The sequence below is a fragment of the Canis lupus genome, chromosome 12 (assembly GCF_011100685.1).
Source record: "Canis lupus familiaris isolate Mischka breed German Shepherd chromosome 12, alternate assembly UU_Cfam_GSD_1.0, whole genome shotgun sequence".
NCBI lineage: Eukaryota > Metazoa > Chordata > Mammalia > Carnivora > Canidae > Canis > Canis lupus.
Window position 1 is genome coordinate 22,807,826 of NC_049233.1, and position 25,163 is coordinate 22,832,988.

The 25,163-nt window shown below is 34.7% G+C and overlaps 1 protein-coding gene across 1 annotated transcript in view; it reads left to right on the forward strand.

Moving 5' to 3' along the window:
* The window catches only part of HCRTR2 (hypocretin receptor 2), a 105,465-nt gene that overhangs the window by 59,828 nt on the left and 20,474 nt on the right, over positions 1 to 25,163 (forward strand). The window contains 2 exon segments of the mRNA NM_001002933.1: positions 10,889 to 11,067; positions 18,150 to 18,393. Coding sequence (NP_001002933.1) covers positions 10,889 to 11,067; positions 18,150 to 18,393 — 423 coding nt within the window.

Genomic DNA, 25,163 nt, shown 5'->3' on the forward strand with positions numbered 1-25,163 from the left:
CTCTGTTCCCCTTAAAATAACACCTTATTCTCCCCTGTTCCCAATATCTGGCAATCACTATTCTACTCTCTGTTTCAATGAATTTGACTACTCTAAGTACTTCATATTAAGTGGAATCATACAATTACTGGCCTTTTGTGTCTGGCTTATTTCAGTTAGCATAGTGCCTATTCTATAACTTATTTTAATGTTACAAAAATTAAATAAATTTGAAAATGCTTAAAATGAAGTTGCTATATGCCGTACAGATCTTTTCAAGGTACTCAGAAATACACTAATTATATATCATGCACAGTCAATATCATAAGACTAACTTTTAGTTGGCATTTCAAGGCCCAACTGTATGTTCAGTAAGGGATACAATCTCACTTACGTGGTTTATGTATTCTTAATCAGGTCATACCACCAACAGATGAATAGTAAATCACCTCAGCTTAAATTTTTTCAAGCGTAAATATTGATTGAGAGAGAAAGTAACTTTCCCATGGGCCTGCTAGATATTGAAAGTCAGTTTAAAATGGCAAAGTCCTTACTTAAACTAATATTTTATTTCCCCCCTTTTTTTTCTTAAAGATTTTATTTATTCATGAGAGACACAGAGAGAGAGAGGCAGAGACACAGACAGAGGGAGAAGCAGGCTCCCCACGAGGAACCCAATATGGGACTCGATCCTGGGACTCTGGGATCATGCCCTGAGCTGAAGGCAGCCGCTCAACCACTGAGCTACCCAGGCATCCCTTATTTTCCCCTTTGAAAATAAGTTTAAATTTTGACCCATATAATAACAGGCAAATAGCTAAGGTTATTTCTAAAGACTATTTCTATATATTATTTTAAAATTCCATCTTGCATCATAAGCTACAGATGTCCCCATACAGCTTGAGCCACTTTCCATCTGTCAGTCTTGCAGAGAATAAATGGGAGTTGTATATCCTCAGATTCTTATCTAGGAGTGATTTCACTGAATCTGCATTCTTGCCTTCTGCTATTCCTTTCATCACCTCTAGGCTCAACTCTTTCTTATTGATCCTGGGTAATGGAGACTAACTTATAAGTGCAGACTAGCTATAATGGACTTTAGTATTGGTGTGTCATGATCATTCAGGGAACTGAATTCAAAAATAGTACCAAGTTCATGTCTTGGGACCTACTAAAGTCAATCAACAATTGAGAGTCAAGAGAATAATTGATAAGCAGATAAGTTCTCTGTAAGCTCCTAGGCTTTAATCCAAAGGAATGAAGAAAATAAATACTCTGTTCTACTATTGTCCCTCCCCCCCTTTTAAGGGAGCTCATAGTTAAATGTACTGTACCAATGGCAGTAACATACTATAAGTTTATGAAAAAATCAATTCTATGAATATTTAATTTTTATTAATTGTATGTATTATTTGTATAAGGGGACCCTAATCAAACATGACTGGTCTCCTTATAAGAAGACAGCTAGACAGACTCTGGAGAACACCACATAATAATGAAGGCAGGGATTGGAGTTATACAACTGCAAGCAGAGTGTCAAAGGTTATCAGCACACCACAAGTCAGGCAACCATCAAGGAAGGATTACCCTTCATATTTCAGAGGGAGCATGCTCCTGCTAATACCTTCCTTGATTTTGGACTTTTGGTATCCAGAACTGTTAAACAGCCAATTTCTGTTGTGTTAAGACACAATATGTAGTACTTTGTTACTGCAGCCTTAGGAAATGAATACAGGTGCAATGTAGAAAAAAATAGATAACGTTTATTCCTTGAGTTCCAGGAAAGAATTAAGAACCCATGAAAATTAAACAAAAGCAGATATTAGCTCCATATGAGCAAGAACTTCCTTACACCTAAAACCACCATAAAGAGAAATCAAGGGCTATAGCAAGTCATGAATTGCCCACGAGTAAAAATGTTCAAATGGAATGGATCAGGAATGTTGCAGAGATGATTTCTACATCAGATGTCAAGTTAGACTAAATGATCTCCAACTGAAAATTCTATGGACCTGTGTTAAAGGTCTGTCAAACAGTGATGTGACAGCTTCCTTTTCAACTTCTGTTTCAAAGATATATTAAGATAGTTCCTTCCATATCTTGACTATTATGAATAATGCTACAATAAACATGGGGTGTGTATATCTTTTTCAGTTGGTGTTTTCATTTTATTTGGGGAAATACCCAGTAGTGGGATTATATTTGATCATATGGTATTTCTATTTTCAGTTTTTTGAGGAACCTGCATACTTTTAAAAATTGTGGCTGTACCAATTTACATTTTAACCAACAGTGCATGAGAGTTCCTTTTTCTCTGCATCCTTGCCCCAATATTTATTTCTTGGGTTTTTTTTTTTTGGTTGTTTAAGTTTTTACTTTAATTACAGTTAGTTAACATGCAGTGTTATATTAGATTCAAGTGTACAATATAGTGATTTAACAAATCCATACAACATCCAGGGCTCATCACAACATGTGTACTCTAGTCTCCATCACCTATTTCACCCATCCCCCCATCACCTCTGTTCTCTATAATTAAGAGTCTGTTTCTTGATTTGTCTCTTTATTTTTCCCTTTGCTCATTTGTTTAGTTCGTTGAATTCCACAGATGAGAGAAATCATATGGCATTTGTCTTTCTCTTCCTGACTTATTTCAGTTAGCATTATACTCTCTAGCTCCATCTACATCACTACAAATGGCAAGATTTCATTCTTTCTATGGCTGAATAATATTCCATTCTATATATGTACTACGTCTTCTTTACTCATTCATCAATCAGTGGACACTTGGGCTGCTTCCATAACTCAGCTATTGTAAATAATACTGCTATAAACATAGGGTACATGTATCCCTTTGAATTAGTGTTTTTGTATTCTTTGGGGAAATACCCAGTAGCATTATTGCTGGATCATAGGGCTGTTTTATTTTTAACTTTTTGAGGAACCTCTATATTCCTTTCCACGGTGGATGCACCAGTTTGCATGCTTACCAATAGTGCCAAGTGATCATTTTCTCCACATCCTCACCAACACCCGTTGTTTCTTGTGTTGTTGATTTTAGCCTTTCTGACAGGTGTGAGATGACATCACATTGTAGTTTTGATTTCTATTTCCCTGATGATGAGTGATAATAGGCATGTTTTCATGTGTCCATTGGTTACCTGTATATCTTCTTTGGAGAAATGTCTGTTCATGTCTTCTGCCCATTTATTACTTGCATTGTTTTTTGGGGTATTGAATTTTATAAGAACCTCTTTATAGATTTTGGATACTAATCCTTTGTTAGACATTCATTTGCATATATCTTCTCTCATTCTGTAGGTTGGCGTTTTTTTTTTTTCCCTGTAGTTTTGTTGATTGTTTCCTTTACTGTGCAGAAGATTTTGATTTTGATAAAGTCCCAATAGTTTATTTTTGCTTTTCTTTTCCTTTCCTCAGGAGCATATTTAGAAAAAAGTTGTTATAGCTGATGTCAAAGAAATTACTGCCTGTATTCTCTTCTAGAATTTTTAGGTTTCAGGTCTCACATTTAGGTCTTTAATCTATTTTGAATTTATTTTTGTGTGTGGTGTAAGAAAATTGTCCGGTTTCTTTCTTTTGCATATAGCTATCCAGTTTTCCCAACACCATTTGTTGAAGAGACTGTCTTCAAATGGGCATAACTCCATTGGATATTCTTTTCTGCTTTGTTAAAGATTAATTGATCATATAGTTGTGGGCTCATTTCTGTGTTTTCTATTCTGTTCCATTGATATATGTGTCTGTTTTTGTGCCAGTATCATACTCTTTTGATTAATACAACTTTGTAATATAATTTAAGGACAGGAAATTGCGATGCCTCCAGCTTTGTTTTTCAAGGTTGCTTTGAGGGTCTTATGCGGTTTCATACAAATTTTAGAACTACTTTTGTGAAAAACACTTTTGGCATTTGATGGGGGTTGCATTAGATATGTGGATTGCTTTGGGTAAACATTTTAATCATATTTGCTATTCCAGTCTATGGAATATCTTTCCATTTCTTTGTGTTGTTTTTCATTTCTTTCATAGTGTTTTATATTTTCAGAGTACAGGTCTTTCACCTCTTTGATTAGGTTTATTCCTAGGTATCTTATTATTTTGTGTGCAGTTTTAAATGAAATTGTTTTCTTAATTTCTCTTTCTGCTGCTTCGTTATCAGTGTACAGAAATGTAACAGATTTCTGCACATTGATTTTGTATCCGGCAACTTTACTGAGTACATTTATCAGTTCTAGCAGGTTTTTGGGTGGTGTCTTTTGGGTTTTCTATATATAGTATTATATCATCTGCAAGTAGTGAAAGTTTTACTTCTTCTTTGCCAATCTGGATACCTTTTATTTCTTTTTGTTGTCTGATTGCTGAGGCTAGGACTTCCAGTAACATGTTGAATAAGATTGATGAGAATGAACATCCTTGTAGTGACCATACAGGAAAGGTTCTCAATTTTTCCCCATTTAAGATGATGTTAGGTGTGGGTTTTTCATATGTGGCCTTCATTATGTTAAGATATGTTCCCTCTAAACCTACTTTGTTGAGTTTTTTTTGTTTGTTTGTTTGTTTGTTTTCATGGGTGGATGCTGTACTTTGTTGAATGCTTTTGCCACATCTACTAAAATGATCATATGGTTCTTATTCTTTCTCTTACTGATGCGGTGTATCATGTTGATTGATTTGTGAATATTGAATCATCCTAGCAGCCCAGGAATAAATCCCACTTGATTGTGGTGAATGACTTTTTAAATGTATGGTTGCATTCAGTTTGCTAGTGTTTTGGATTTTTTGTTGTTGAGGATTTTTGCAACATCAGGGATATTGGCCTGTAGTTCTCTTCTTTAGTGATGTCTTTATCCAGTTTTGGTATCAGGATAATGCTGCCTTCATAGAATGAATTTGGAAGTATTCCTTTCTTTTCTATTTTTTGGAATAGTTTGAGAAGAATAGGTAATAATTCTTCTTGAAATGTTTGATAGAATTCACCTGTCAAATCATCTGGTCCTGGACTTTTGTGTTTTGGAAGTTTTTTGATTACTTATTCAGTTTCTTTGCTGATAATTTGTCTGTTCAAATTTTCTATTTCTTCCTGTTTCAGTTTTGGTAGTTTATATGTTTCTAGGAATTTATCCATTTCTTCTTGTGCAATTTGTTGCCATATAGTTTTTCATAATATTCTCTTGTAATTGTATTTATGGCGTTGTTTGTTATTTCTCTTCTCTCATTTGTGATTTGTTTATTTTGATCCTTTCCCTTTTTTTCCCTTGGTAATTCTGGCTAGAGGTCTATCAATTTTATTGATTTTTTTATAATGTAAAAATCACCTAAGTGTTTTAATGTTTTGGCTTAAAAATGTGAGTTTTGAATCATAAATTTTTCTTAATCTTTTAAACATCTCCAAATTACAAATTCAGAAGAGAAATGCTCTGGAAGATTTCAGTGGACTGTACTTTAGAGGTCTTCCAAAAGCTGGGGCATTGTGTGTAGCCCTGCTACCAAGCCACTGCTGAGGAGTATATTCTTCTTTGAAAGGAAGGAAAATGATATTTAATGCCTATAGGATTTCTTCTTTATTCATTTTGTTTTTAAAATTTTATATATATATATATATAAATTTATTTTTTATTGGTGTTCAATTTGCCAACATATAGAATAACACCCAGTTCTCAGTCCGTCAAGTGCCCACCTCAGTGCCTGCCACCCAGTCACCCCCAACCCCCAGCCACCTCCCCTTCCACCACCCCTCATTCATTTCCCAGAGTTAAGAGTCTTTCATGTTCTGTCTCCCTTTCTGATATTTCCACTCATTTTTTCTCCTTTCCCCTTTATTCCCTTTCACTATTTTTTATATTCCCCAAATGAATGAGACCATATAATGTTGGTCCTTCTCCTATTGACTTATTTCACTCAGCATAACACCCTCCAGTTCCATCCATGTCGAAGCAAATGGTGGGTATTTGTCGTTTCTAATGGCTGAGTAATAGCCCATTGTATACATATACTACATCTTTATCCATTCATCTTTCGATGGACACTGAGGCTCCTTCCACAGTTTGGCTATTGTGGCCATTGCTGCTACAAACATCGGGGTGTAGGTGTCCAGGCATTTCATTGCATCTGTATCTTTGGGGTAAATCCTCAGTAGTGCAATTGCTGGGTCCTAGGGCAGATCTATTTTTAACTCTTTGAGGATTTTTTATTCAAAGAACCAGCTCCTAATTACATTAATCTGTTTTTTTTTTTTTTTGTAGTTTGTATATCATTTATTTCTGTTCTAATCTTTATTTTTTTTTTCCTTCTGATGATTTTAGGTTTTGTTTGTTGTTCTTTCTCTAGCTCCTTTAGGTATAAGATTAGGTTGCTTAGTTGAGATTTTTCTTTTCTTGCTTCTTGAGGTAGGCCAGTATAGCTATAAACTTCCCTCTTAGAACTACTTCTGCATCTCAAAGGTTTTGGACCTGTGTTTTCATTTTCATTTGTTTCCATGTACTTTTTTATTTCCTGGTTGATTATTTCCTGGTTGATTCATTCAGTGTTTAGTAGTATGTTATTTAGCAACCATCTATTTGTGATCTTTTCAGCTTTTTTCTTGTCATTGACTCCTAGTTTCATAGCATTGTGGTCAGAAAAGATGAAAGGTATGACTTCAATCTTTTTTAATTTGTTGATGCTTGTTTTTTGTGGACTAACCAATGGTCTATTCTGGAGGATGTTCCATGTGCATTTGAAAGGAATGTATATTATGCTGTTTTAGAATGGGATGTTCTAAATATATCTGTTGCATCCATCTATTCCAGAGTGTCATTCAAAGACATTGTTTCCCTGTTGATGTTCTATTTAGATGACCTGCTCATTGATATAAGTGGGATGTTAAAGTCCCCTACTATTATTGTATTATTACTTATTAGTTCCCTTTTGTTTGTTATGAACTATTTAATGTATTTGTGCTCCTATGTTGGGTACATATTTACAATTGTTGTAGCTTCTTGTTGTGTTGTCCTCTTTAGTATTATGTGGTGTCCTTTGTTTCTTATTACAATCTTTTTTATAAAATCTATTTTGTCTGATATAAGTATTACTACTATGGCTTTCTTTTGACAACCATTTGCTCAATAGATATTTCTCCATTCTTTCACTTTCAATCTGCAGGTGTCTTTAGGCCTAAAATGAGTCTCTTGTAGACTGCATACATATGGGTCTTGTTTTTTTATCCAATTTGTCACCCCCGTGTCTTTTGATTGGAGCATTTAGTCCATTTACAGCCAAAGTAATTATTGATAGACAATTATTTATTGTCATTTTATTACTTGTTTCATGTTGTTTCTGAAGATATTCTTTATCTTTCTCTTTTTCATGGTTTGCTTATTTTCTTCAGTGATACATTTGAATTACTTTCTCTCTAATTTTTGTATGTTTATTAATGTCCCCCAGATGCTCTTCAAATTGCTGTGTCCATGCTATATGTCTGCCAGCTATTTGCCCTTCCTTTTCTCCAAGAGCAGCCCTACGTCCTCCAGGCTCTATCCTGGCCAAACCCCCTGACCTTTAAAACTCCAGGCTTTGAGCCCTGCTATTTGAAAGAACTCACAAAATTCGGCCCCTCTTATTTTCCAACCCAACTGCCATGGGGATATGTTTTTCCTGTGCACTCTCCTGTGTGCTAGTCTGTCTCTAGCTCTTCTATGCAACTGTGGTTCCCTACAAACACCATGATCTGTTTCTCTACAAACTGCATCTCTGCTCTTTCTTCCTTCCCTCTTTGATGTGGCTTCTTCTCTAACTTTAATTTTGGAGTTTGTTCTGCCAGGCTTCAGGTCAAATTCTGGGGTACTTAGGATGTTTTGATAGTTATCTTGTATTTGTGGGACAAGTTGAGCCTAGGATTACCCTACTCTGCCACCATCTTCCAACCTCTCTTATATCTTTTGTTTTAGCACTCTAACAGGTATGAGATGATATCTTATTGTGGTTTTGATTTGTATATCCCTGAAAATTAGTGAGGTTGAGTATATTTTCATGTGTCTGTTGACAATCATATGTCTTCCTTGGAAAATGACTATTCAGATCCTCTGCCCATTTTTTACTCAGATTGTTTATTATTTTGGTGTTGAGTTGTATAAGATCTTCATATATTTTGGATATTAACTTCTTATAAGGATATTAACCCCTAGAGGCCTAATTATGGAATGAGTAAGTCATGGGAATAAAAGGCAGAGCCTAAGGAATACAATTAATGATATTGGAATAGTAATGTAACAAGACAGATGGTATCACCACACTTGTGGTGAATATAGAATAATGTATAAATTTGCTGAATCATGAAGTGATATACCTGAAACTAATGTAACATTGTGTGTCAACTATACTCAAAAAAGATATTAAAATGGCATAGCATTGAGGATAAGATTTAATGTAAGCTCTAGCACTTACAGATTATTTGTCCTTAGGTAGTTTCCTTAACCTTTCTAGCCTGTTTCACACCTGTTAAGTGGGGATAGTAATAATAATCACTTACAGTGTTATCATGAGAATTAAACTAGTTAACAATTTACATTGCTTAGAACAGGGCATGACACATAGTAAGTTGTATAGAAATGTTGCCTGAAATTATACTTTTCTCATATTGGCTAGTCATAATACATCAACACTGTATTTCCATCAGTGCTTTTCCTCCAAATTATGGAGAATTGGGAGTCATTCTGGAACTAACTATATTTTTTTAAGTCTTTTTTTCTTTCCTAAATCCAAAATTGCACCATTTGGACCATTCGTTGACCATCAGTGGTGTGACACTTATATCAATTTTCCCATAACAAGCCATGATAATGTGTTAGTCACTGCTAGTGTGCCTGTGCGTGTGTCTGTGTGTGTGTCTTCAAGTGTTTCTGGGAAGCAAATCATTCAGCAGTATTACTTTCAAATAATAAAGACTACAGTTTATCCTAATAAAGCTCATCTGAATTTTTGGGTACTAATGTGCTGGAATTAGAAAAATATGTAAAGTTTTTAAAGATTAAATGCTCAGAAATTCAGGTATTGAGTTAGCCTCTGTTGGTGACTGAAAGGTAATTTCAGTTCCAGAAGCTACTGAAAGCATTTTTAAACATATGAAACTCTCAAATAATACATGATTGTCAAAAAGAAATCTTTATTTAGTGACTTAAATTTAACAAAGTGTGCTTTTATTTCTTCACTCTATAAGGTTACTAATTACTGCATCACTTGGGTACATAGGTGACAGCTCTGACAGGTTGATCATCCCCAAGGCAAATACAGTTATTTTCAGTGAAGCAACCCATCAATAGATGTGGGTAGCAGTTCTCACACCTATATAATTCTTGAGCCACTGACTATGTAATCTTTGGATACACCACACAGAGGACAGAGAATTGAGGAACTGGATGTTCTTTCCATAAAGAGCAACTGAATAAGATAGAACAGCTTTTTAATATGAAGATAAACTGAAAGGCAACGAGGAAGGCTCAACTCTGAAAGTATTGAAAAATGTGTTTGATTTGAGGTGATGTGTAGAGGCCATCAAGAGTAATAGAGAGGAAAGAGGATTGAGTCTCTAGAGTTTATATGTGCTTTGTTATAACTTGCTCATTTCCCCCTCAAAAAAAGAGAAAGAAAGAAAGAAGAAAGAAAGAAAGAAAGAAAGAAAGAAGAAAGAAAGAAAGAGAAAAAAAGAAAGAAAGAAAGAAAGAAGAAAGAAAGAAAGAAAGAAAGAAAGAAAGAAAGAAAGAAGAAAGAAAGAAAGAAAGAAAGAAAGAAAGAAAGAAAGAAAGAAAGAAAGAAAGAAAGAAAGAAAGAAAAAAGCATGGTGAAAAGATCAGCTCCTTACTTTGTGTTGAATCCCAGTGGTTGGTGTAATTCTGTGCTTTATGAGCCATTTGTCCCTAGCCAAGCTCTACAAATTCCCTGTGTCTCAAATACTGCATGTATAAAATGATGGTAACAATGTCTTCCCTTGGGATTGTCAAGATTAAATGACCTAAGTATATGAACTATATAGCTCAATGTTTGCCAATGATAGGAGCTGAATAATTTTTGGCTTTTGGCTTTAAAACTCTTCATCAATTAGAAGTTTCAAATGCAGAGTTTAGGAGCAGATAGTCAATGTCATGGTTGAGGCAAACACCACAGTTCATTGGAAGTAGCTAGCTCCTAATTCATCTCACTTCAGTAAATATTTCTTGAGTCTCTACTACATGCTGAGTACTGAGAGAATAGAAAGAAGAATCAAAGATTGTTCTTTAACTGCTGGGAATCACAATTCAAAATCAAGTAGAAATGGAGGCAATCTTATGATCCATTGAGAAATGTCTTGTAAGGTAAATGAACTGATGTTATGCACGGATTCAGGATTTACACAAACTGATTCAACGAGAACAGTACAGCCTTAAAAAAATCTTTCTTCTTCAATGTTTATTGTGGACTTTGTAGGAGTATTGATTAGCTTGTCTGTGTTTCCTCATCATTACTTATTTTCTTTGTATAGTTACTGTCTTCATCTATTTGGGCTGCTATAACAGAATACCATAAATTAGGTAGCTTATAAACCACATAAATTTATTTCCCACAGTTCAGGAATCTGAGAAGTCCAAGATCAAGACTGGCAGATTCAGTGTCTGGCAAGGCCTTATTTCCTGGTTCATAGACAGCAGTTTTTTCACTGTGTCCTCACATGGTGAGAGAGTCAAAGGATTTCTCTAGGGTCCCTTTTATAAAGGCACAATCCCATTCTTGAGGGCTCTAGCACCATAATCTATTCACTTCATGAAGACCCACCTCTTAATACCATTACACAGGGTGTTAGGAATTCAACATATGAATTTTGTGAGGATGCAAGTATTTAATCCTTAACAGTTACTATTTTTTTCTTCCCCCCCCAAATTAGTTTGTGTGGCTGTGTGGAAGAACCACCACATGAGGACGGTAACCAACTACTTCATAGTCAACCTTTCTTTAGCTGATGTGCTTGTGACCATTACCTGCCTTCCAGCCACGTTGGTTGTGGACATCACTGAGACCTGGTTCTTTGGACAATCCCTCTGTAAAGTTATTCCTTATTTACAGGTAATTGTTTTTCACACTTCTTCTTATCTAAACACAGAAGCTACTGAAAAAGTATTTTCTTTTTTTTTTTAATTTATTTATTCATAGAGACACAGCTAGAGAGAGAGGCAGAGACACAGCTAGAGAGAGAGGCAGACACACAAGCAGAGGGAGAAGCAGGCACCATGCAGGGAGCCTGATGTGGGACTCGATCTTGAGTCTCCAGGATCACGCCCTTGGCTGCAGGCAGCGCTAAACTGCTGCGCCACGGGGGCTGCCCTGAAAAAGTATGTTCAAGTAAGTATTGAAAGTATTTTCAGTTATAATCATGTGGTAAATTAGTGAGTTAAGAGAAAAATACACTTGCTTAAGGAATTAGCAAACTTAAGAAAAATAACACTTGATACTTTTTCGTAAATAAGTTCTGTGTAAAAAGTAAAGCAATAGGATACTCAATTCATCATTAGATGCTAAACAAACCTATTATTTCTTTGATCTTTAACTTTTCCATTGTAAAATAAGGAAATTGAACAAATTAATGATTGAGCCTTTTCCAGTCTTTTTTTTTAAGCAAAGTCTGTCTATTTTTATAAGTGGTTTTGTTTCACACTAAGACATTAAAGCTATATCATCAAAGCAATACAGTGATCAGATATTAGTGTTGGTTCTGAATCAGACTACCAGGCTTGGAATCTCTGTTCTGCTATTTATTTAATATATGCTATTGAGCCAAATACATAAGCTCTTTGTGATTCACTTATTAGAGAACGGTAATAATTTTAATTATAACTAACTCCTATAGTTGTTATGACATTTTACTTAGCTAATTTCTCTATAAATTACTTGTCATAGTGATTACCCTCTGGAAGATGGCAATCTTGTGAAAATATAGCATACTTTCAATAAATATCAGTCATCATCATAATTAGACATTTTATTCTATGTGAAAGTAGCTTTTCTACAATGAATTGTCCTATAAGAAATTGAGAACAAACACTTTCAGAGAATAATTTTGTGATGGATATTCTGATAGTTCTAAAATCTTTGAAAATTTTCAAGCTAGTGGCCACAGCCACAGCCCTCAAAGAGGTGGATTCCCTTTAGCAATTGGACAGTGAATGAGATTGTGCCCACTCTCTGCTTGTCTTCCTGTAACCATCCTCCTCCCCTCATTCCCTACTCCCTCATTTCTCAGATGGTGATTACAATCTTTGGAAGGGATGAAAATAGGCTCCCAGTAATGAAAAGTTGGTGCAGGTAGAACAATTGGACATGCAAAAAAAAAAAAAAAAAATCTAGACACCGATCCTTCACCCTTCACAGAAATTAACTCAGAATGGATCATAGACTTGAGTATAAAATGTAAAACTATAAAACTCATAGAAGATAACAAAGAAGAAAACCTAAATAATCTTGATTATGTTGATGACTTTTTAGATATAACACCAAAGGCATGATCCTTGAAAGAAATAATTGATAAGTCATCTTCACTAAAATTAAAAACTTCTCTATGAAAGATAAGAGAATGAGAAGACAAAGACCCAGGAAAAAATATTTTCAAAAGATGCATATAATAAAGGACTGATATCCAAAAGATGCAAAGAACTCTTAAAACTCATCAATAAGGAGACAAATAGCCCTATTTAAAAATGGGGCAAAAAAACTTTAACAGGACTTCACCAAATAAGATATACAAATAACAAAGAAGCATATGAAAAGATGCTCTTCAACATATATCATCAGCCAAATGCAAATTAAAACAATAATGAAATACCACTGTATACCTATTAGTATGGCCAAATTCTTGAACACTGAACCAAATGAGGGTGAGGATGTGGAGCAACAGGAGCTCCGATTTATTTCTGATGGTACAGCTACCTTGAAACATACTCTGGGAGTTTCTTATAAAACTAAACATACTCTCTTCATATGATCCAGCAGTGGCATTCCTTGGTATTTACCCAAAGGAGTTGAAAACTTACATCTACACAAAACCTTTCATACAAATGTTTTATAGCATCTTTATTCACAATCACCAAATCTTGAATGCAACCAAGATGTCCTTCAGTAGGCAAATGGATAAATAAACTGTGGTACATCCAGACAGTAGAATATTGTTCAGAACTAAAATGAAATGAACTATCAAGCCATGAAAAGACATGGAGAAAACTTAAATGCTTATTACCAAGCTGAGAAGGCTACATATTGTATGATTTCAATAATATGATGTTCTGGAAAAAGTAAAACTAGAGAGACAATAAAAAGATAAATGGCTGCCAGAGGTGGGAAGGGATGAGATAGATTATGATAATATAATAGTAAATACATGTCATTATACATTTTTCCAAACACATAGGATGTATAACACCAAGAGGGAACCACAATATAAGTTATGGACTTTAGGTGACTATTACGTGTCAAGGTAGGTTCATCAATTATAACAGATGTACCACTTTGATGGAGGAGGGATGTTGATAATGGGAGAGACAAGAAGCATATGGCAAATCTCTGTATCTTCTTCTCAATTTTGCTGTGATCTTACATGTACCCCAAAAATAAAGTTTTAATAAAACAAAAAGTTTGGGGAGACACAAATAGCCCATTGCTAGAAATTATACTGATAAAGTTTTTTGTTCTGAAGTGTTGTGAAGAGATCTTTAGCTAAAAAGTTCTTCAATAACCTTTTATAAAGAGAAGTGATGATTTTTTTAGATTAGATTAGAAATCACTGATAGAATAGCAAGTATAAAATGCCATGGACATTATAAGCTTTATTGCAAATATTAGCTGTAAGGTTAGTTTGATCAGTCAGATGAAAATTATGAATGTGTTACATAATTCAGTAATTTTATTTGTTTTGAGATAAATAGTACATTAAGCAACAGAGAAAATGATCCTTATTAAAAAGAATCAGTGGGGTGCCTGAGTGGCTCAGTCGGTTAAGCATCTGCCATCAGCTCAGGTCATGACTCCGGGTCTTGGGATCAAGACCCCAAGTCCAGCTCTCTGCTCAGTGGGGAGTCTGCTTCTCCCTCTTCCTCTGCCACTCCACCTACCTATATTCTCTCTTCCTGTATTCTCTCTGTGTCAAATAAATAAATTAGATAGATAGGTGATAGATGATAGATAGATAGATAGATAGATAGATAGATAGATAGATAGATAGATGATAGATAGATAGATAGAATCTTTAAAAAGAATCAGTAAGAAATGAGTCTTATGGTTTTGCATGGAGACACTGGAAAAATGACAAATAGCCCAGAATTCTAATATTTCACCATCTCTTGGTTCTAATAACTACCCAGGGGAAAATTTGAGAGATCCTCTTAAGTTTCAAGTTCGCTACACTTGTCCAGAATCTTCTGTTTGCTGAGCAAAAATATTTTATGCTATCTCTACAAACCAGAAGATTTTCCAGTGAACTGTGGGATGATGAGGGAAGAGTGTATCATCCTATAATATGTATAGTCCTGCTCTAATACAACTGCTCTAACTTTTTAGACCAGGTATTCCAGACTGTCCTGTGAGTACTCAAAGACAAACTGGATATAGTATGTATCCAGTGAGTGATACAGGGCATGGGTCTCTCTTAAAGTTACTGACAGTACTATTTCATTGAGCACAACTTAGTAGCAAGTCCTGCAGTGATGAAACATCTCCATTTCCTGAGAGGTTTTGTCTGCTTCTCTATAAATAGTGTCCTGTCTAATCAAGACCTCAATTGATTCTCTCCTCCATAGGCCAAAAAAAAAAAAACTCCTGAGTAGCCACAAGATCGGAGTCCAATGAAAAAGACTAGATCCATTCATTACCTCAATCTGCACTACTTCTTGATGAAAAGTTATAAAGGCACAAATAACTTGGTGCACTGGTAAAACTAGTATCTCTAAATGTTCTCAGCATTGATTGCCCATTTTTCGTAGAATTTCTTTAAATGGAATGAACAGTATCAATGGACAATAAGCCACTCATTCAAATTTGAATATTTTCCCTTAGTTGGTGATATTCTGAAACTGATGGCTTTTGTCCCTGATATGAAACATGTCCTATTAAATGTTTAAAATCATATTACAAAAACATTTATCCAGCCCGATTTTAAGGTTGTTTGGTTATATTTAAGATTCTTTGGACATGTACTAATTTTCTATGACTTATAGGTCCTTTCTCTTCTAAATACAACCTTTAGGTTTATGACTGATACACAGTAACACTTCAGAAAATGCCCCCAAATCATAAAAATCTCACAAAGGTAATAAAGCTTTGCTGAATAATTCAAATGACCCTTTTGTATCTTTAATAATTCTATAAATCCAAGACCATTAACATTTACTGGGCTATTTACTGAATAATTATCATGAATTTCTTAGAAAATTATAACATATTTCATTTTTCTTCTCACACTTAGAGGAGCAGTTAGGTACTGTTTCAGGGTGACTTTTTTTTTCAACTGCAGAAGAAGCTCCACACAACAAAGGTCAGGAAAAGAACAAAACCTGAATAAAATGGAAGTGGTAGGTGGTGGGTGGGGGTGGGGGGAGAGCGGAGGGTCCCTCACTCCTCAGTCACACTTTCTCACCTTCCAATCCATTACTGCCCATATCCAAATCTGTGGTATGGCAAAATTTCTTTTTCTTTTTTTTTATTTTTAAAATTTTAAAGTAATCTCTATACCCAATATGGGGCTCAAACTCACAACCCTGAGATCAAGAGTCTCATGCTATACTGACTGAACCAGCTAGGTGCCCCCCCAAATTTCCATTTTTACCTGCCTTAGATCTCTGAGGTCTTTTTGTCATAGCTATATGCTAGCATAGAACAGACTCATTGGCTACCAAAGCAAGTCTCCAGCATTGCCCTGACCACAGGGTGCCCATAATATGGGTGAAAGGTCAAGCATCTAACAAAAGAAGTTCTCGTCATCTTATCCCACTTCATTTATAAAATTCATAATCTCCACTGGATTCATTCACAGATGATTTGCTATCAGGTTGATTTAAGCTAATATCAAACTCTAAATGAAAAAGGCACCCAGAAGTGCACTCCTAGAAGTAAAAGCAGCAAGAAATTGTCATTTGTAATCACCTAATCTAAGATGCAATTTTATATACCCCCAAGACAATATTGTTAATTGAATACTAGTGTGTATTATGCACTAGCAAATACAGTAGTCAAACAGTGGATGTAAAATCACTGGTTGCCAAGCATCCATTAAATAGATTCTACTGTTAGGTTAACCATGTCAGCATATTCTATCATATTGCCACATAACAGAGAAGCCACTGCTCCTTGGCTCACTGCTGACACTGGATGATGGTCTTTCAAGTGAACTGCTTTTTAATTGATTATTACTGCTTAATAGTAAGGGAAAATGCTAGAAATGACTTTTGAATTTGAGGCATGCTACTTCTATCCCACCCACCCATGTTGATTACAATTCATGAATGATAAATACTAAGCCTTGTTGAGCATTTTACACTTCTGATAGCTAGATTGCATAAATATATCCCCAGCCCAGCAACTATGAAGGTCAGCTGTGCAGATCTAGACTACCACTGTTCTATTCCTAAATTACCAATAGCATTGAGGGGCCTTGAATGCTTGGCATATTTGCAGGGAAAGAATGAGAGTTGGGAGGCAAGGGGTTGGTTTAAGAAGGACACTTGAATTAGCTCTAAGACCAAGTAATTCTCAAGAGTCACCAACCAATCTAAACCATCTCTGATAGAGTTCAACCTTTAAGATTACCCTCAAAATGCAATTAACCTCCAAGAATTTAGCATAGTTTAGGCCTTTACTTGTAATCTATGCTTTTTTCCTCACTAAAAAGCAATCTGTTCCACTTAAAAGATAGGCTGCCAAGCTTGAGAATGGAAGAGAAAACTAAAGTACAATCATTATCATTGCCATATCATAGTAAGTAATAACAACCACTTACACAACATTTATGCAGCAGGCCAGGGCTAGGTATTTCACATCCCAGTTGACGCTCCCTGTTATTCCATGATTGGGTCCTATTATCATCCAGTTTTACAGATGAGAAAACTGAGGTATACAGAGGTTAAGGAACTTACCCAGGATCATACATTTATCAAGTGAGATGGGGTTCATGCCCAGGTAACCTTGTTGCAGAATTGATTTCAACTGTACTGTTTTCAAGAGAGAACCAAAAGAATCAGAGTAACAATAATTGTATCCAGTCAGTTTCACTCACTTAACAGAAAACGATAACAACACATATACATTTGGCTTAAAACTGTAAAATGTGTGGGGTGCCTGGGTGGCTGTTTAAAACCCAATTTGTAAAAAAAAATAAAATAAAAAAATAAAACCCAATTTGTGATTTTGACTCAGGTCATGATCTCCTAAATCATGAAATCGAGCCCCACATTGTAATTAACTGACATTAACTATGGAAATATGGACTACGTGAATCTATTTGAGTTTTAGAGGCAAGTTGCTTACACCAGCAATGAGCAAACTCTGGTGAGGAAATCCATACAGAATTCGCTTCTAACGTAACTTCTGCTTTTGGGTGCAACATGCTGGAAACAAACCAATGTCCAAAGAGTGTTTGTTATTTGAAAATAGACTGAGGTATCCATAAATGTTTAAAAATGTTAATTAAATGCATCACAGTCAAATATCTATATGATATTTTAAAAGCAAGATATGTCATATTATCTTTGTAAGTGAAAGTTTTCCAGTTCAAGATAAATATATATCTTCTATTTTTTGAAGACTGTTTTCCCCGTCAATGCAAAGTTGCAAGTTAAAATGATAGCAATAATTACTTAAAGAATAGCATATTACAAATTAACAGATTTAGCATAAAATTATTTCATAGTCTGGCAAAGTTTTCATGGCACCTCTATCATGTTTAATAGGAAATAGGTTTTTCAATAATATATTTTTAATATTTTATATTTATATATTATATTTTTATAAAAATATGTAAGATAGTAAGAAAAACCTTACATGGAACATTTTCTCACAACTTTGAATCCAATTATCTGTGCAACCCTTTCTTTAATATAGTAAGTATATTAAGAACAATCCATTTAACACCGAGTGCTTCTCTTATCCTATGTTCTTTTTCTTCCTAGACTGTGTCAGTGTCCGTGTCTGTCCTCACACTGAGCTGCATTGCCTTGGATCGATGGTATGCAATCTGTCACCCTTTGATGTTTAAGAGCACAGCCAAGAGGGCCAGGAACAGCATTGTCATCATCTGGATTGTCTCCTGCATTATAATGATTCCTCAGGCCATCGTCATGGAGTGCAGCACCATGCTCCCTGGCTTAGCCAATAAAACCACTCTCTTTACAGTGTGTGATGAACGCTGGGGTGGTAAGTACATTATGGCCCATAAGCTGACATTTATATTACAGATGCAAACTAAAAATTTGATTTGCAAAGCCATTATAAAGCTGACTTTATTGTTTTATTGACATCTATTAGTACAGTTTTGCAAAAGCATGAAAACAAGGTCAAAACCCAAAACCATTTCACTGAATAGCTCTGCCTGTTTAGTCCTTTGGAAATATAATGCACAGTTTTCTGGTTTTCATATTTTTCAGATAGGAACAAAAGGAAAGGCTTTTTCTAGAATTCAGAATTGATTATGGCAGCTTTTCTTAAGTTCTCCAAAACAAAAAGGGCTCCTTTCTACAATCCAGATATGTATTCTGGAATAATTAACATTTTACAAAATAGTACAAGGTTATATTGCCTCAAGTGTAAATTCCTTAGATACAACTGGAAATTTTATTTTTAAGCCCATGTCCTGCCTGCAAACCTGACTGAAGTTGAGTATGTGGACCTATGCTCTTCTCTGAGTCAAATGATCTCCATATGCTATGTTTATTCATAACATATTAAGTTGATAAGCTATCACTAGCATAATTATTTTCTGATTTAAGAATTATATTAATTATGAATCCTTTCTGGTTTCCAATCTGATAGGTATGACAGTTAAATTTAAACGAGTAGAAGTTTGGAGGCCTTATGCTCCTTTGGTTCAAAACTCTCAGTGACAGCCTTTGAGGTTTTTCTATAACAAGGTAAACATTTCTATCAATGTGTGATCAGGACACAAAACTGGACACAGCAAAGAATGACAAGAAATTAAATAATCCTGTATTTTAGTATGTCATGTACTAGTTACAAAATTATTACACTAAATTTGAGGAAACTGATCTGTCCTGTTCTGGATAAGTATGTAACAATAGCTCATAGTTAGGGAAATTAAACATTAGGAAAGAATTTGTTTATTAGGCAGATGTACATTTATGCTTATTAGAAAATTATGAACAAAAGCAGTATATCCTATGGATTTCTTATGGATCTGGTATTCTCAGGTATTTGAATCTTTGCATTTATATGAAACTCCTACCTTGATACTTTGATTTGCAACACTGAAAAGAAAAAGTCAGGAACTGAAAAATTAGGCATATGCTTTCACTGTAACAGGATAAAATTGAAAAGACCCTGGGATTATTTTTCATATATTACCCAAAGACCTATATTAACTAAAACTTCACAATTTGCTGTGTCTCTAATCCCAAAAATTAGCTAGCCCTTTTTGAAATTTAGACTTTCGCCTTCCTTTCTAACATTATAATTCACTTGCTATATTTTCTCTGGATTATCTTCATATTTCCCCAATTTTCCCCAGTAACAGTGCAGACAAAAACAAAAGTAATGGAAAATTCTCAAATGGTAAGAATACTCCTTAAGAGTCTTAAGTCTCATTTATTTAATGTTCAAACAAAATCTTGAGTACTTAGGATATACCAGGAATGATGCCAACCTAGAGAGAAACGGACTCTGCCTAGGGGAACACATTCCATGTAGTGAGACTGCAAGGTAAATAAACAAATGTTTATAGTGTGCTTAGTATTTTAATATTCTGGTATCCAAAGTGCTAGGCACACAAATGAAAGAACAAACTCATTCCTGGCCATTTGGACCAAAGTTTGTGAAGGAGCTGCTAACATTTCAGCAAAGAATTAAAGATAAGGAGAAATTCTCCATACAGGGAAGAGAGGAAAGGGTGTCCAGAAAGCAAGAAAATCCACTCAATGAGCAGCACCACTTGAAGAAGTAAAGAAGACAGTCCAAACCTGTAGTCTCCACAATAAAGAGATATGCAGTCTAAAGAAGTATGTTTGGAAAGAAGGTGGTTTGGGGACCAATTGTGACCTGTCCCTAATGAAATTCTTTTTTTTTTTCTTTAAGATTTTATTTACTTATTCATGAGAGGCACAGAGAGAAAGAGAGAGAGGCAGAGACACAGGCAGAGGGAGAAGCAGGCTCCATGCAGGAAGGCTGATGTGGGACTTGATCCCGGGTCTCCAGGATCACACGCTGAGCTGAAGGCAGACATTTAACAGCTAATCCACCCAGGAGTCCCTAATGCAATTCTTAATGCCATGAGTTCTATCTGGAAAACCCTAAAGATCTCTTGATCAGAATACTTTAGTTAACTAATGATGGAATTGAGCAGGTTATGAAGCAAAGAAGTATATTTAGATCTAAGCCTCCAACTCAAAAGTTGGATCCTTTAAGTTTATGAACATTAATTAGATTAAAATACCTACCTATTATTTAACACGTGTCATTAGTATGTTCTCAAAAATATTTTGGTAATTGGTTTGTAAGTTTGTGGACTGCTTTTATAAGCTTTTCTTCCTTTCTTTCTTCCTTTTTCTTTTTTTTAATGTTGCCCTGAATAATCAAGTAGCATTCATCTTCATTAGCAGAAAGATTGCAGAGCTAAGGAATCCTATCAGTTATTCTGATGAAATAAATAGCCACATCATTTTCTAATTGCTTTGAGCAAAAAATATGAATAAAATTCATTTCAACCTTTAGCATTTTGCAATCTAGCTGTAGCAGGGACATTTTCTTTAAAAAGCCAGCAACTACTATTGCTTATTTATTTATTTATTTATTTATTTATTTATTATTTATTTATTTTAGAGAAAGAGAGAGGGGGTAAGAAAGCACAAGCAGGGGCAGGGGCAGACGGAGAGGGAGAGAATATGAAGCCCACCTCACATTGAGCACAGAACCTGTTACCTGGGCTCAGTGTCAGAACCCAGGGATCATGACCTGAGCCTAAAACAAAAATGGGTCACGTAACTGATTGAGTCACCCAGGAGGCTCTACTGTTGAATATTTAAAAATCTAAACTCAGCCTTCAGAAGTAATTTAAGAAAACTATTTTAAAATGATTTTATATTAAGAAAACTATTTGGAGATGATTTTATATTAGCCTATAATTACTTAACATGATTATAAAGGCTTAAACTAAGCAATCAAAATTGCATTTATCATCCACATAATCAAACAATAAAATTTACGAAATTGACTTTTTGAATATTAAATGAAATTGTTAATCACTTAATGCTTTCAAGAACAATATAAAGAACGATAGCAGGTTCTTATCATTTTGATCATTAGACTGCTTATTATAATGATTTTTGCATAGCATAAGCTTTGTTGATGTAGGCTATTTGAAAGTCTATGTTTAGATTAAAATGTTAAAACTAAGACATGTTGTGATAGTCACAACCTAAAAAGGCCATAGGAAATTATATTTTACAATGTTAGCTTTCTAAAGTTCAAACATCTTTCAAGTCCAAAACCATTTAACCCAATTTTTAAAAATTTATTGTGAAATATCTTCTATTTGAGCCTAATTCATGAATTATGTTTCTAATTTTTATCCTAAGTTAAATCAATAATGTAGTTACAAAAGCAGACGGTGATATCATAATTGTCTTACAACCAATATATTCTAGCATGGATGGAGTCAGTGAACAATGTGGTCATTTGATTCATATCAAATCACTTTTAGGAAAGTCTTGCAAATGCTATCTCATGGTACAAAATAACTAAGAACGCTGTCTTAGTCTTACTGAAAATATTACCAGAAATATTTAATATTTTGTGGATAAATTATTTCTGCAACTCATGTATTTTTTATTGCTTATGGCTTGTTCAAAAAAATGACCATAAACCATAACTTCTGGCAGACACACTTGATACTCAAAAACAAATAATATGTGTTAATATTTATCTTAATGATCTTTAAAGCATGTCTTTAGATGTTAAAATAATTCACGCTTCTAAAATTTTTAAATTATTCTAGAATTTACCCAAAGGTCCTTGTTTGCTTCATAAATGGATAGTTGCACGGAATAGCTCCTATTGGAAGGAAAGTAATTTATTTTCTGCACTCAAAGATACAATTGTCTCACCAGTCATCCAATGTTTAATAAGCATATACTGTTAGTCAAACATTTTTCTAGACACTGAGGAATCATAATCTCTCTTTCCTTAGAGTTTACTGCTGGATTGTTCTTTGATGGTCTGAAAGAAATAATAATGGAACTCTTCTTTACAATCAAACTAATTATAGCATCTGTCCTATTATAAGATTTTGAAAAAATGGGATCCCTGGGTGGCGCAGCGGTTTGGCGCCTGCCTTTGGCCCAGGGCGCGATCCTGGAGACGTGGGATCGAATCCCACGTCAGGCTCCCGGTGCATGGAGCCTGCTTCTCCCTCTGCCTGTGTCTCTGCCTCTCTCTCTCTCTCTCTCTCTCTCTCTGTGACTATCATAAATAAATAAAATCTTTAAAAAAAAAAAAAAGATTTTGAAAAAATATATACATATGTGTATATGTATGCATATACTTATGGAAAACATTTATTAGAAGATAGTAAGATATATTAGGGATTCTGGTGAACTTTAATGGATCTATAAACTTTGTAAAGGATAGTCTATATCAAATATATGGGAAATTATATTTAATTTACTTGCCCATTGAGTTCCTGATAGTTGTAACATGAAAGAGAAAGTGTTTGTAGTATTTTGGATAATGAGATTAACATGTTGGCTCAATAATGTAACAACTCATCTGAGACTAAGTCTTGTCTTATTAATATATTATTCTTTGGTCTCTGATTTCAAAGACTAAATATCCACATTTTCTTCTTACCTATTGGTTTGATATATATGCAAGAATTGATTCACATTGTGTCTATTCATCAATTGAATAAAGACACCAATTTTGAATGATTGCCAATCTTTTTTTTTTTTTTTAAAGATTTTTGTTTATTCATGAAAGACACAGAGAGAGGGAGAGACACAGGCAGAGAGAGAAGCAGGCTCCATGCAGGGAGCCTGACGTGGGTCTCAATCCTGGGACTCCAGGATCACACCCTGGGCCAAAGGCAGGCGCTAAACCGCTGAACCACCCAGGGATCCCCTGATTGCCAATCTTTAAGATGCAGTTTTATAGTGCGATTGCTAAGTGGAACAAATTTCCTGTCACTACACTTTAGGTTTCTATAAATGTCTTAAATATATTGAAGACATTGTTCATCAAGTGCAGAGAGAGACTGCAAAGATAATTTCAACACATAAAACATAGAATTCCAATGGCATTTCTGGGTTTTCATTTAGCTTAGATTGTAAGCATGAAATGAAGAATGTTAAAACTATCATATTTCCCCAATTATCTAAAATAATCTCTTTATTAAAACATTCAATCCCAGCCTGCATGTGCAATTTCACTTGATCAACTTTTCTCTGTGTGGGTGTTCATTATCATAATATGCATTAACCAGCCAATTATATATTTTACCAACTATTTATAAATATAGTGACTGGAGAATAATCTTTCTCTCCCAGCTGTTAAAAACCCAAACTGTTGTCACAGTGATGGTATCCATAGCTGTAATTAAAAAAGAAGAATACTAACTCTCAAATCTACCCTCAACTCACTCAATTTACTCTGAGGTAGGGATATCAAATAGGCATTTACTCTGAAGTAAATCTTACTCAATTTACTTCACAGGTGTGTCAGTTTCAAAGGTGGATTTTTATGTGGGAAGATCAGGTGAAACCTTTAAAACAAAAGTTCGAGCCACTCAGGTGCCTGGGAAGTGCTAAATGTCCTCCTCTAGCTCCTCAGAAATTTGCTTACCAAATGCTGCTCAAGCTGTAGCATTTCAAAGAGAAAGGCTGTCATTCCTCCAGGCTGCTTGGATTCTATCACTTTTTCTGTAACTGGCCTACTTTATAGGATAAGCTTGAAAGAAGTTAGAAACTGAGAGCTAAACTGATGCTCCAAGTTGGGCTCTTAGACCTCTGAGCCAGCACAGGCACCCTGCTTCCTCTCTGGGGATAACAGTGAAGAAAAATATCTGCCTGAGAAAGAAGACAGGGTTTTAGAAGGAAGAATTAGGAGAATATCAAACTCAACAAACTCTAGAAGACAAGGCTATGGACTCAAGATTGTGGAGGATATTCAACTCATACATATATGTAAAATACATTTGCGACTATTAAATGAATGTTCGATAAATGTTATCAATTATTGAGGTCATATTCATAGTTATTATTGGCTAATCCTGACTATAAATCGTCCTTACCACATTTGATCACATAACTGAGTCTTCATGCTTTTATATGCCCTTTCTGAAGCAATGAAAAAAATAAAATGCATGGAGGTGATAGTGTTATCCCTCAAAAATAGTATGGAAATAACCTCTTTGCCACTATCAAAGTTGATTTAAGTTGCTTAATTTTTAGAAGTGGAAAAAAGAGGGGAAAAAAACTTTGTTTTGTTAGCATTCAATTAGAATTATATCTAATTGTTGCATTTAATATCCATGGAATCCATGTAGGATATATTGTTTTCTGTTTTGCATGTAAGTAAAAGTAGCTGGATTACTGTGATATATTCAAATTTGAGTATAGGAAAAATATCCTTGAAAGCATTTAAAAAGTTAGTAGGGGAACTCGCTGGCTCAGTCAGTGGAGCATGTCAGTCTTCCTAGGGTGAATTCGAGCCCCACAGTGGATATAAAGGTTACTTAAAAATAAAATATTTAAAAAGACTAGTAAAAACAATTAAAAGTCAGTAATAAACACATTTAGAAAAGCCAAAAAAATTGTGTTAAACTGCAATATTATTTATTATTTGAATAATTGACTCTTTAACAAAGGCCTAATCTGTGGTAGGTATCACCTGTGTGCATAGACTGAATGATAAGAAATTACTGAAATCCTAGAGTGCTTATGACTAAATAAATGAGATGAATA